Genomic DNA, 13,771 nt, shown 5'->3' with positions numbered 1-13,771 from the left:
TGATGAAAAGATTGGGTAAATAAAAAAATTCTGAATGTGGCCATTTACTGGTAAAAGTACAAGTTTTTTTGGGGTGAACTTACATTTACGTATATGCAAAGGAATATTTACCAAAAACAAATGAAATCAAACTGAGTGAAATCTATAATTTTACTTACCAGAGACTAAGAAATGAGCCAGAAGACCGATGGCCACTGCTGTGACTGTCAGTAATAACATGAGAAGGGCGATCATCCATGGTTTTAAACCTCTGCTTCGGTTGCCAAATCCTGCTGCTCTACAAAAAGGAAAACTCACCAGTTACTCTCACATTGTAACTGTTACAGGCTTTCTGGGTCTCCATGGATAGGTGCAAGTTGCTTTAGCCTACGTTTCCTAGCAAGAATACATTTGCCTTCAATTTTGGTCAACGTCATCTTTGCATGAGGGAAGGTGTTAAAAAGATCAGAATCTGGGAATGCTCCTGGCTTCTATTTCCGGAGTCATTAGGTGGCTCTCTGTAGTGGCCAGTCCTGACCTCTTAGCAGTGTGGTCCAAAGCAGCACCTGTGCTTGGAAAAGGATCATTCCTTTCTCCAACTCTTTTGAACAAAATCTTTTTACCTGTCTATCCTTTCAGAGTTTACAAAGTGATTTCAAATCTTATTTACTTTTTAACTTTTATTTTTAACTCTTTATTCTGAAAATTTTCAGACACATAGAAATTTAGAAAGAATAGTATCATAGAAAACCTCTATATTCATCATATCATTTTATCAATTGTTAACATTTTTGCTGTTTGCTATGTTCGTTTTTTGCTGCTATATTTTAATGTAAATTAAGACATCACGAACTTTCACCAAATCATTATTATAAACACTTTTTATATTGTTACATATATATACTTTTATATATGTTGGATATTTCCAACATAACTACAATACCATAACACTCCTAAAAAATTAACAATGTTTCTCGAATATCTTCAAATGCCCAATCCATCTTCAAATTTCCTCTATTGTTCCTATTATGTTTCCAGATGGTTTGTACAAACCAGGATATAATCAAGGACCACATAGTACCTTGGCTATGTCTTTTAAGTCTCTTTTAATCTAAGATCTCTGCTTCCTTTTTAACTTTTAATGATATTGACTTGTTGAAGAGATCAAGCCAGTTGTCCTTTAGAATGTCCCACCTACTGGACTTGTCTGAATGCTTTCTCATGATATGATTTAGCTTGTTCTTCTATCATCGGAGTAACTAATATTCCTCATTTCTTGTAAGCTTAAATTTAGATCTAAAGGCTTAATTAGATTTTGGTTAAATTCATTTGACAAGATTACTTCAGAAGTGATGCTGTATATTTTATATTGCGTAACCTCAGAATTAGAGGAAATTTCCACAATTTAGGAGGAAAAAATAACTCTTTATTTTGTTCTAGCACCTTATGATTGACAGTTGTGCTAATCACATAGTATCAAGTATTTGTTTGCATGGATATTAACCTATACCTAACTATGAGCTCCTCAATGGACAGGACAAGTCTTGTTCATCTTTTTGTCATTAAGACCTAACAAGGTGCCTGGTACAGAGTAGGAATTTTATAAATCCATGAGAATCAGGCAGGTGTTATACCAACTTTGTATATGAAATAACAGAACTGAGAGAGACGATATCTGATTTGTTAGAGTCAAGTGGCTTAAAAGGGCCCAGTCTTCCAGCTCATCTTCTAGTGCTCCTCCTCTACGACTTGCCGTTGTAGTCAACTTTACTTATCTCTTTCATTAGAATTTATATTTTCAAGTGTGCATTGATAAGCCAAATTTTGGGAGGGGGCAGAAGATATTTTTCATATTTCTTTCGTAAGATTCAGTGCAATACTTTGCACTAAGTAGGCTTTTAATAAATATTGATTGATTTACAAAAAGTTTTTCTTTTGAATATAAAAGTATTTATATAATTTGTATATAAATTTCATATATATAAAAATATTTTACATAAAAGATACAAACTGTTTGGATCTCAATAGTTAAAAAGATGATACTTTTGGCATAATAATACATTTAACCAGTAAACCTACTGGAACCTGAGAGACCTGAATTCTGTTGGATATGGAAAAGATTGACAATGTGTGCACTGACTGATTAAAAAGAATCTAGACAACTGGCTGTGGAAAGGCAGTATGTCCTCTGATGGACAAGAGCTAAGGTGCCAGAATATAACAACAAACAAAAGCTCCGTGGGGTATGACCTTACTTAGCCTCTGAAGTGGCTTAAAACCTAAATTCAGACATGAAGAACTTACACACTATTCAGTATAATTTAATGCATTTTCCAGATGAGGAAACTGAGGCCCAGAGTTAATTAAGTTATATTGGAGAAGCCAAGATAACAGAAGTAAGCGTCATCTCAAACTCATGTCTCCTAACTTCTAGGAAACTATTTTTTCTCAGCACCAGACTGCCTCTCCATTGATTGCATTTTAATTCTTAAATAGATTTATTATTTATATGTTCATCTATTCACTCATTCATTCTTCATTTATTTGGCCATTCTTTTTCTCAGAAAATCTTGTCAGTATGTCTCTAAGTCATCGAAAAACAAAAATGGACCCAAGGAGAAAGGCTTAAACTCAAGGAGGTTTACGAGCTTAGAAATCTAGCTCCCCATGGGAGCACAGTTCCTCCTAGTAGGTCAAATGGAGAAAGTATGAGATAGGAAGATCACATCCCCACGAGCAAGATGCACACAAACTCACACTGTTACGGACTAAACTGGGGGACTCTAAGCAGAAGAGCAGTTCAATACCCATTGCCATACTGCTTCAAGTGCTTGGCAGTCACGCCCACAAATCCCATACAAGGAGTTGTGAGCATCGTGGGGGGGGAAATGGTGACCAACAAACAGGGGTGATAAGTTGTCAGAATGTTTCTTCTTTTGAGAAAACCTTTGGGGAATGTGACAGCTGCACAATGCCAAATTACAAAAGCTGCAAGAGCCAGAGGTTAAAGCTGCAGCTGCTTAATCTTTATATGAATAAACTTTCAACTTAGTATCAACTCTTATGAATATGAACAAGCAAGGTATAAAAGCAACTATGCATCATCAACTTCCTGGAGAGGTTCTGCTAGAGATTTGCGTAATATCACTTCAGATTTGAAGAGAAATATACTTAGTAAAGCCTTTGGAATCTAGCCTGTTTGTAAGTAGAGATGTGCCATTGTGCTCATGCATTTTTTCCCCCTGCTTTACTTGTAAAACAAACACTGGTGTATTAACTTTCTTTTGATGCTTAACAAATTTAGCATCTTAAAGCAACACTCATTTATTAGCTCACAGTTCTGTTGGTGGCATGGCTGAGTTCTTTGCTCAGGATCTCACAGAATTGAAATCAAGGTGTCTGTTGGGGCTGCTATCTCATCTGACTTTTATGATCCTCTTCCATGCTCGCTTAGGTTTGAGGCAGAGCTCAGTTCCTTGAAGCTAAACTGGGGTCCCTGTTCTCATGCTGCCTGTCAGTCAGAGGCCTCTCTTAGCTCCTAGATGCCACCCACACTCTTTATGATGTGGCCCACTCCATCTTCAAAGCTAGCCATGGAGCATCTCTTTCTCATCAAATCTCTCACATTCTGAATCTGTCTCTCCAGGTGGAGCCTAGTCCTTTTTTAAGGTGTCACCTGATTAGGTTAGGCCCAACAAGGTTAATCTCCCTATCTTAAGGTCAACAAATTTGAGACTTCAATCATATCTTCAAAATCCCCTCACAGCAGCACCTACTTTAGTGTTTGAATAAGTGTGAGAAGGAATGTGTACACCAGGGGATGGGATCTTCAAGGCCATCTTAGAATTTTATCACAACTGAAAATATTTTGACTTTCATAAAAATGCACAGAAATCTATAGCTTTCAAAGAAAGCATGTGAAATTTTAAATCTTCTCTAATTTTTGTGGAGGTGGTGGAGAACTATTTCATTAAAAGGGAATTCTATGTTAAGCACACAATTAGAAGACTAAGGGGTATTTTATTAAGGTAATAATTTGGGGGACTATAAAGTGAACTTTTGGGAATTACAATGGGAAGAAAGCTAGAAGTAATCCCTGATGGTGACCTAATTGGCACTCTGCATTCCTTTACGGAAAGGGCAAGTACAAATGATACTTATTCAGAGTAATGCAACCTGTAAGCTGCGTAAAATCCGATTTATCATATCCATTGCATCCTCATTATTTGATTTTTTCAGTGTTTAGAGGGGAGTATTCAGGCATGATTTTTCCAAAGATGTTGTCAGTGAAAACATGGTGATAATTTGAAAATTTTTAGACTTTGCTTTTTGCAGTCTCATGGACTGAGAGATGCACACCTTGAAGACTATATAGAACAGTATAAATTGTTAGGGATCAGAGTCGGGATATTCATTTCCTCAGTAACCAAGCTCTAAGCTGATGACTTCTGTATACGTGAGTTCAAAGATGACCTGGGTTAGCAAAACATCGTGGACCCCTAACTCTACGTGGATCATCCTTTTCCTAGAAAGGACTTCCCTGAAGGCAGTAACTTTAGCTCGTTCCACAGTCCACCACAAGCCCATTTTCATTTTATCTGCAAGCTCCAAATCTTTCCTTTTTCAGGATTATTTTTCTTATCATTATATAAGTATAGATAACAGGATTATTCTACAAATTATCAATTTACAGACAGGTTATGTTCCCATAAATCTTCGTAAAGACACATTTTTGACGTTTAAAATATACTATCTGATTTAAAAAGAAATTATTGGTTAGCTTCCCAGACCAACCTACAAGTCTACTTAACTCCTAATGTAACTGAACAAATGTGCTAAATGCACTAAATTCCTGGGAGCCGTTTGATGCAGAAAACTTTGTTCCTCTTTTCCTAGCCAGTACCCATCACTGGAGGAAAGTTCTTATAGAACCAAAGTGCCAAACTCTCCTTCCACCGAAGAAAATCCTCATTCCCTCTGAGCCACTGAACTCAGTCATTTGTTACAGAAAAGCAGCCTTTTGTGATGACTTAATATACTCTGATATGTGAATATCTGTCTGAATATTCTGTGACTATTTTAGAATGACCAGTTGATACACAAAGTGATAGGAACAAGAGCTACTATTTAGAAGTGCTGACTGTGTAGGAATTGTTGATATATTGTCACATTTCACCCTCCAAATACTCTTGGCAGTTGAATTATTTATCTTCATTTTACAGGTGAATAACTGCTCTATTCATGCAGGAATGCAGAAGCCCATTTTTTTCTGCGATATCAAACTTCCTTTTGAGAGTGATGTTTTTTCCTTTTTCAGAACAGGCTTCCTCTTAAAAAAAAAAAAAAAAAAGAACAGCCTTCCTATTAACCCAAATGAAAAATGTGTGGAATTTCAAGCAGCTTAAAAGGCAAGTAAAGAGTTTTAGGAAGTGAGAATAGAGGTTGTTTTACTCATCAGAGGGGCCACCGATCTTCACTGTGGTTAAATCTTGAATTTGTTTTTGCTTCTACATATTTTTCCTTTCCACTGGCTTTAAATTCTCATGAACCTTCAAAAAGTTAGGATTCCCTTCTCTCCCTACAGATGCTCCCGTAATAGCGACCGGGTTCCTCTGGAGGGGAGGCGGCAGGAGGAGGGCTGTGAAGCAGGTGGGTGTGAGGAAAATTAATGATTGTATATGGTGTTGTCTGTAAACTCTGAGGGCTTTTATTTAATTTGACACTTTTTTCCATGCTGCCACATGTTCCATGTATGTTTTAATTCTTGAGATCTTATGTGTACTCACATCTTCTGACCCCAAAGTGTGCAAGATCTTGAAGATAGGGAATAAGTCACATATAACATTGAGGCATTTCTCAAGATGTGCTCCCAGGTAGTGGGGCAAAGGGAAGCTTTCCATATTCAACTAGATTTGGAAAAAAATGAGTTAAATAAAGTTAAATAGGATCCTCATTCCCAGAAGTCTAGAGCCTTTAACGGTTTCAAATGGGGGTAAATGTGAGAAGCATTTCTGTTTTAGTTTTGGGTTTATCCTGTTTACTGATATAACCCTGGTGGCAAATATACCACCTGGCTCTAAGTAGATACTTGAATACTCTTTGTTGAATTGGATTGAAGTAAAAGTTCTCCAAAAATTTTTTTTTAAACCACCATATCTACTAATACCTCGTGGGATTCTGATGTTCCACAGAGGACAGTTTTGAAAACATGGCTCTAGATGTATTTACACCACTGTGGTGCTCCATGGAATGCCTCCTTGTCAGGAGGTTAAAAAAAAGAAAAAGAAACAAAGAAAATTTCTGATATTCCTTCTGTATCTAACACCAAGATATGGGTGAGGATGAGGGCTGGGGCAAAGAGAGAGGTACCGCTCTCTCTTGAATAATACCACTGTGAGTCCAGACCAAAGAAAAATGTCTGTGAAAAGTGGTGAAGACATTCAGGCTGAGCTGAGTTCAGAGGACTCAGAGAAGAAAAATCAGTACCCCAGAAAAGACAGTGCTCCACTTCTTCTACTATTTAGGGAAATGCCTTCACCCTAGTCCCAGCGATGGAAATTGGGCAAACTGGCAAAAAAGGGAGTGTAACTGGGAATTTTGAGGTTAGAAGAGGAAAATGTGAACTAAGAGGGATTGGAAACACCTTTCCTGGATCCCCCATAGATGTACTTCACCCCCACGGAGGGATACCCTCAGCCCCTGACACTTCCTGACAGGGACAAAGTTACTCACTACTTATCACTTCTGGCCTGCTAGGATGGATTTACTCCAAATTCTTGCAGCCTTTTCTTTCCTCTAGCATCTACTCAACCTTAATGAGTGTAATTAATTTCATATTCTTGTCCCTTCTAAGTCTCCTTGTCTTTTTCAGTAAAAGGGCCTTCCCATCCCATGTTCTGAGATATAACTGGCATTAAACTCTCTCTCACCTTCAGATATCAGCAAAGTATGGACTTTTCTTATGCTAGCTTATTGCTGCAAAACCTTTCTTAAATGGTGTTGAACTTCAGCTCTGGATTAGGGATAGAGCACAATCACGTGTTAGTTTAAATTAAAGCGACATGATTGAACTGACTTCTAATTGGGAGTGGTACAGCATTAACGATAGGAGCCCAATCTCTGGAGCCAGACCACCAGAGTTCAAGTCCTAACCCTGCACTTGCTATGAATATTTTGGGGTTAATATGGGGTTAATAATGTGAGGCAAGGCATTTGACCCTTTTATGTTTTAGTTTCCCCTCTTGTAAAATGGAAATAATATTAACACATACTTCATAGGATTTATATGAAGATTAAGTGCATTAATTCATGTAAAGTGACCAGCACATAGTAAATATTACATAAATGTGAGCCATTATCACTATTTTTGTTCTTCTTCTTATTACACATTGATAGAAATCAGCCATGCTGATAAGTGGTCATTTTAGTAAAAGGATATTTATGGTAGGTAATTTTGGTATGAGTAGCATTTTGGATTTTAGGATCATCTTGGAGTTGGCCCTACAGGAGGAGCTTAGATAGATAGGGTATTAGGAAATACCTAGCGTATTTATTTATTTTATTTTGAGGAAGATTAGCCTTGAGCTAACTGCTGCCAATCCTCCTCTTTTTGCTGAGGAATACTGGCCCTGAGCTAACATCCATGCCCGTCTTCCTCTACTTTATATGTGGGACGCCTACCACAGCATGGCTTTTGCCAAGCAGTGCCATGTCCGCACCGAGGATCTGAACCGGCAATCCCCGGGCTGCCGAAGCGGAATGTGCGCACTTAACCGCTGCGCCACTGGGCCAGCCCCACCTGGCATATTTTTAATGCAATATTAATCAACAGAAACATGTCTCCCATTGTGGATCAGAGTGACACAATAACATAGAGATGCTGTTTTACAAGTACAATATTAATAAAGGCATAAGGGATTAAGTAACAAAACAGAAACTTATTACAGAATGTTCTACCTTGCTAGAAAAGATAGAAACCAATCAAATGTTGTTATGTAGTTTGTGTGTGTGTGTTTTGGCTTAGTCCTAACATGTTTTTGGCACAAGGTACAGTCCCACCTATTAAAGTTTGTAAACTATGTATCGGATTGGAGGTTAAGGCCCAGGCTGGCATGATATGCATTTATGAAAAATGAATTGTTTGTATTCAAATGCATGGGTCGGAGCCTTGTACATAAAAAATATGGCCCAACAAATTACCTTTAATAATTGACCAAATATTATAATATTTTTTATTCCGCTTTTGTCATTTCATTTGTCTGTCCATTCAACTATCCATCCATCTGTCCATCTATCCACCTATTTTTCTTTTTTACAAACTTTTATTGAGTCTTTATTATATTTTAGGCATCATGCTGGGCTTAGGGAGGCAAGGATGAATAAGACATGGTTTCTTCCCTCATGCAATGCATGGTACAACCTATAATGCTTTTGTCTCAAACTGAGCCATGTGATTGAAAATAATGAAGTATTGTAAACTACTTTTCTGTAAATATTTAAAGTAGCAACAAGTAACAAATTTCCATTAAGGTAACAAAAATGAGAATTAAGGATATAGAAAAATAGAAAAAAACATATATATGTGTATTGGTCTCTGTCCCAGTTCCTGGCACAGAGCTCTTAAAACCCCTGTAATTTCCCAAGTGATAAGAGCATCTTTTGTTCTAATATTTAGTCTTTGACCAATTCCTGACATAGAGCTCCTAAATTCCTTGGAATTTTCTAGGTGATAGAGGTGTCTTTTTTTTTTCTAATGAGGTAACTCTTGGAGGATCCTGAATAGCTTCAAGATGGAGGCTAGTCATCAGAAAGACCAACTTATGATGAAAAGCTTGGAATTTTCAGTTCCACCTTCTGTCCTCTGGGAGGGGGAGAGGGGCTAGAGATTGAGTTAAAAATCGATTATGCCTATAATGAAGTCTCTGTAAAAATTCCAATAGTATGGGGTTTGGGGAGATTCTTGGTTGGGGTACACATCTACGTATTGGGAGAGTGGCACACCCCAACTCCATGAGGACAGACTTTCCTACACTTGAGACCCTTCTGGACCTCTGTATGTTGTCTCTTTATTTGGCTATTTATTCATGTCCTTTAATATCTTTTGTAATAAACTGGTAATCTAGTAGGTAAACTGTCCCTGATTTCTGTGAGCTGCTCTAGCAAATTAATCAAACTTGAGGAGGAGATTGTGGGAACCTCTGATTTATAGCCAGTGAGTCAGAAGCACAGGTAACAACGTGGACTTGCAGTGAGCATCTGAAGTGGGAGGAGAGGCAGTCTTATGAGACTGAGCCTTTAACCTGTAGGGTCTGTGCTAACTCTGGCTAGTGTTAGAACTGAATTGAATTGTAGGACAGCCAACTGGTGTGGGAAAACTGGTTGGGGAAAAAACCCCACACAGCTGGTGTCAGAGGTGTTGTGACAGTGTTAGCAGTGTGCTAGTAAGGGAAAACACAGAGTTTTTCCAAGGTGAAGGTTTTTTTAAAAATTTCTGTAAGTCTTCACTTGCCTGGACAGATCTTCTCTAGGCATCCTAGTGTTGCAGATATGCCCTAGCTTTTATGGTCAGAAGACTTTGGCATCAGTCTCTGCTTGTAGCTCTTTCACATGTATCTTGAGAAACTAATGAAACTTCTCTGAATTCAGTTTTGCCACCTGTAAAATGGTGATAAGAAACACTACCCAGAGATGTGAAGTAATGAAGTCAGGAAATAGAGGACTCTAGCGCGTATCAAATTCCTTCTCTGGGTCAGGAGTTTTCATATGGGTTATCTCATGTAATGATTGCCACAGCTTGGTGGGGTAGGTCTTATCATCTCTATTTCACTAATGAGGAAACCAAAGATCAGAGATGAAAGGCAGCACAGCTTACAGAGTGAAGGGAAGAGAAGACCTTGTCTGACTTCAAAGCTGTCTCTTTTGTAACCAGGCCACTCTGATAAGGAATGTGAAAGCCTTTAATAGTTTTCTACTCAGACCTACAACTACAATATGCAACTATGTACTGGGGGGCTTTGGGGAGAAGAAGAAGAAAAAAGATTGGCAACAGATGTTAGCTCAGGTGCCAATATTTAAAAAAAAATAGTATACTATTCAAATGTTGCTTATAATATTTTTGCATCCCCACTGGATCAATTTCTTGTCATTGCCTAAGATATTTCCAAAGAACAACTATGAATATTTTGGGGTTAATATGGTGTGTATAGCTTGAGTATAAAGCTCAATAACTCTATGATCGGGGCAACTTTCTTTTTCTGTAAAATGAGGTAATAATATCTAATTCATATGAGGATCATAAAGAATAAATGAGATAATGTATCAAAAATGATCTATGTTTTTAAAATAGATAACAAATGGTAGATGTTGTAATAATTATGAAAAAACTACCACCACTGTGGATTCATATACTTATCATAAATCCCTATCATCTCAGTTTCCAAATATTTTATATACATATCCACTAGCCTCACTATCTTATCTACAAGTACATTATTTTCTACATACCAGACAATTGGAAGAGAGAGAAAGCAAAACAAAGAAGAGGATGCTGTAAACTAGCCTTTAAATCTTAATGGTATGAATACATACTTTAATTTAATTCATCTCACTGAATGACTAGCACTATGAATCTTTTACTCAAATTTTAAATTAAAATACAAAAAACTATTTTCTCTTGAAAATTACCAAAAAGAAGGAAAAACAGAATATCTTAATATTGAAACTCTAACTCCAGACTGCCTCAAATCCCAACTCATTAACCTGTGATGTAGGGCTAGTTACTTTTTTACCTATAAAATGGAGATAATACTAGTACCTAACCATAGGCTCGTTGTAAGGATTAAATGAGCTAAGACAATGTAGTGCATGTGTGGCACATAGTAAGCACTATGAGTTTACTGAAAACTGACCAAACAGCAAAATTTAATTGATAATTTATACAAAGTTTAGTGATCAGTAAGTAACATGGAGGTTTTACTTTGCTATTTTGACTCTGAAGGTATATTATTTGAATATATTAGAGAACGGACTTGGCAAATTAACAAGTTGATTGAAATTAGTATTCAAAATAAAATTAAAATGTAAAACATGAATGCTTGAAATGACTTTCCCAGGAATATCTTTTGCTCTAAAGGATGATAATGGAGAGAAGGAATCTAATTTTTGCATTTGTAAAGAGCTATAAGAAGAAAGAGCCTGTTATCCTGGGAACAGGAGAACAATCGCAAATGACAAAGCCTTTCGATATTTTATCTTTTGTAAGAGAAGTAATTGAGATATTATGTGAGTGAATCACCCAATTAACAAATTTATAAGAGTATGGATATTGCAAATACAGATGGATAGTCACAGCAAAGTCAGAACACTAAAGACTATCTCTGAAATGTAGAGAGGAGGGTCACAAAATCCATAGAGAAGAGATCCAAGGTTCAATAAGGCAGAAACAGCAAGGATATGAATCACATGTATTTTGACAAGACTTCCACGTTGTGTTTCTTGTTAATAGAGAGGTAAGAATGGTGAGCATGACTGCGGAACATATTGTAGAATTAGTGTAGGTGAGACATAGGGAGTCATAGTAGTTATTAAGCATTTGCTTTGCCTCAATCCTTAAACCTGCCTGTTAGTGTGACCGGCAATCTTCAGCAAATCCTCCAAATCCTAAATTAAGGTTCCGTGAATTTATCTTAAGGAAACTATAACATTCAGTGTTTCCCACTGTCCCCTTTCTTTACCAACAAGTGTCATGGATATCCTGAACAGTTGCACTGAACCCCAACATTACTCCTATAATTTACTTTCCTTAGATTGAAAACATTCCTATAAACACATAGATATTCTTTAGAAAAGAGGAGTTTTGGTGTCTATAATCATGAGACTTGATATTTTTAAAAGCATAATTTTGGGACTGTGAAATATGAAAGGTTGGAACTACTGCTTTACAATATCATGGTTTCCATAAACATGGAATATGTGTTTTTAAATTCAGTTAGTTTTAATAAATAAGCAAAACGTTAATTCTAGACATTTACATTTGTTTACTCATTCATTTGTCCAACAAATATTTATGGAGTGCCAATGATGTGTGAAGCTTTGTAGACCCTGCCTAAGGATCTCAGAGACCCTTTGACAATTACTATGTGCTTGCTAAAGGACTGATACAAATGTGTATTTCGTTAGTGGGAAAGGAAGCCCAGTGAAGTTCACTGACTTGGTGGCTGATCTAGTGTCAAATTCTCATCTCTGAAAGTCCCCAGGTAGAATACTTGCCATCTAGAGAGGCTGCAAGAGTTCAGGAAGACTGGACTTAAGAAGTACATTGCAGCTCTCTGATTCTGGCATCATACAGTTCTGTAGACCCAGAGAAGTCGCTTAACTTCTGTTTCCCTTAGATTCCTCACTTTAAAATGGGAGTTAAAGATTCTTTTTCTAATTTTCTTACAAGGATGTTCTGACTATTAAATGAAATAACGTATGTAAAAATGTTTTGAAAATGGCATAAATCTAAGCAATGGTGAAGGATTATTGTCATCATGGATGTTTAAAATCACTATTTTAATTGTATATAAAGTTCTGTCAAGGAATCTTATTTTTTCCTTTCCTTTGCCTGTAGCAAACCCCATTTGGAAAAAAAAAAAAAAACTTGAAATAACTCATAGTTTTCTTTTTGCTTTAATATTTAATAGGGAAATTTTTAGAGAGCAGACCTGTTTTCCACAATCTGGATCCCCTGTTTCCTTTCTGCTCCCATGGAGTCTTGAGATTTCTATGATGAAGGCAGGCGTTTCTGCAGCTGTTGACCTCCCAATCTGCATTAGTTCCCAGGGACTGACTATCGGGACAAGGGAAATCAGCTAAAGGGAAAGTGCTGTAGAAGCTAAATTTAGTCAGATTGCTGAAAGGAGGCTTTTCTGAAAACAAACAAACTCCTGTCCTGCATCCGTGCCTCTCCCATCTGAATCAAGTAGGACACAATGTAATATAGGTTTTCATTAACTTCTAAAATCCCAGCTGTTGAATTTGGCAACATGAAATAATGCTAACAATGATTTTTAATGCAAAAATATTGATTTCAAATACAGTGATTAATTAATCCAGCTGCTATAATAATTCCAGAACTCTCACAAGATCCAGTGCAGATGGAATCCATTGAGGACACCTCACAGGCAGTCCTCCCACGTGCTGGGAACCCAGGCAGTAGAACAAACAAGGCATTTACAAAACAAAACTGAACTTACCGATACATCATCTTCGGAGGAAGAACGTGATCTTGGCGATCTGCACCTGCTGAGCTCGCCTTTCTAATCACCTATATGACATCTCTAGGGATGTTAGAGGTCTGCAGCTGGAAGAAATAAGGAAACACATTACAAGGAGTTGAACTGAAACTAGTCCGACAAGTCTGAACAGAAATGCCTCAACCCAGAGAATAGCTTGAAGAAAATAGCCCAGAGACAGCATAGTCCCAACAAGAAAGCAATATTGTTTTTGGTATTGACTAATTTTGTTAAAGGAGAAGAAACTGGTTGCAAGGATTTGAATGAGAAATACCTTCGGGATGTACTAGAATTATGAGTTTAAAGATTATTGGTAGGTGTACAAATGTATTAAAGAAACCTTCACATAAAAAGTCTCAATAAAAACAATCAATCAGATATTCCTAAAACCTAGATTCATAATATAATTCAAAAAATACTCTTTAAATTTTTGTTGAACAACAACTATCTCCATGTATCGCAGGGGTATAATGAATTTATTGATACATGATCATTTTTCCTTTAAAAAATACTTCTGA

The 13,771-nt window shown here is 36.9% G+C and overlaps 1 protein-coding gene across 2 annotated transcripts in view; it reads right to left on the bottom strand.

Annotated features, from left to right (window-relative positions):
- LOC106843221 (transmembrane serine protease 11A) overlaps positions 1 to 13,382 on the bottom strand; it is a 50,075-nt gene extending 36,693 nt beyond the window's left edge. The window contains exons 1-2 of one of the 2 annotated variants that reach the window (XM_070505738.1): positions 13,215 to 13,382; positions 159 to 272 (exon numbers count right to left, since the gene is read on the bottom strand). In XM_070505738.1, coding sequence (XP_070361839.1) covers positions 159 to 234 — 76 coding nt within the window. In that variant the 5' untranslated portion in view covers positions 235 to 272; positions 13,215 to 13,382. Of the gene's footprint in view, positions 1 to 158; positions 278 to 13,214 lie in introns of both variants that reach the window. The other variant, XM_014860173.3, reaches the window with a different exon arrangement.
- Between the last annotated feature and the right edge of the window lie 389 nt (positions 13,383 to 13,771).

The sequence above is a fragment of the Equus asinus genome, chromosome 3, assembly GCF_041296235.1.
Source record: "Equus asinus isolate D_3611 breed Donkey chromosome 3, EquAss-T2T_v2, whole genome shotgun sequence".
In the NCBI taxonomy this organism is placed as follows: Eukaryota; Metazoa; Chordata; class Mammalia; order Perissodactyla; family Equidae; genus Equus; species Equus asinus.
The sequence above is the reverse complement of the archived record's forward strand: the minus strand, read 5'-3'. Positions and strand labels throughout refer to the sequence as shown.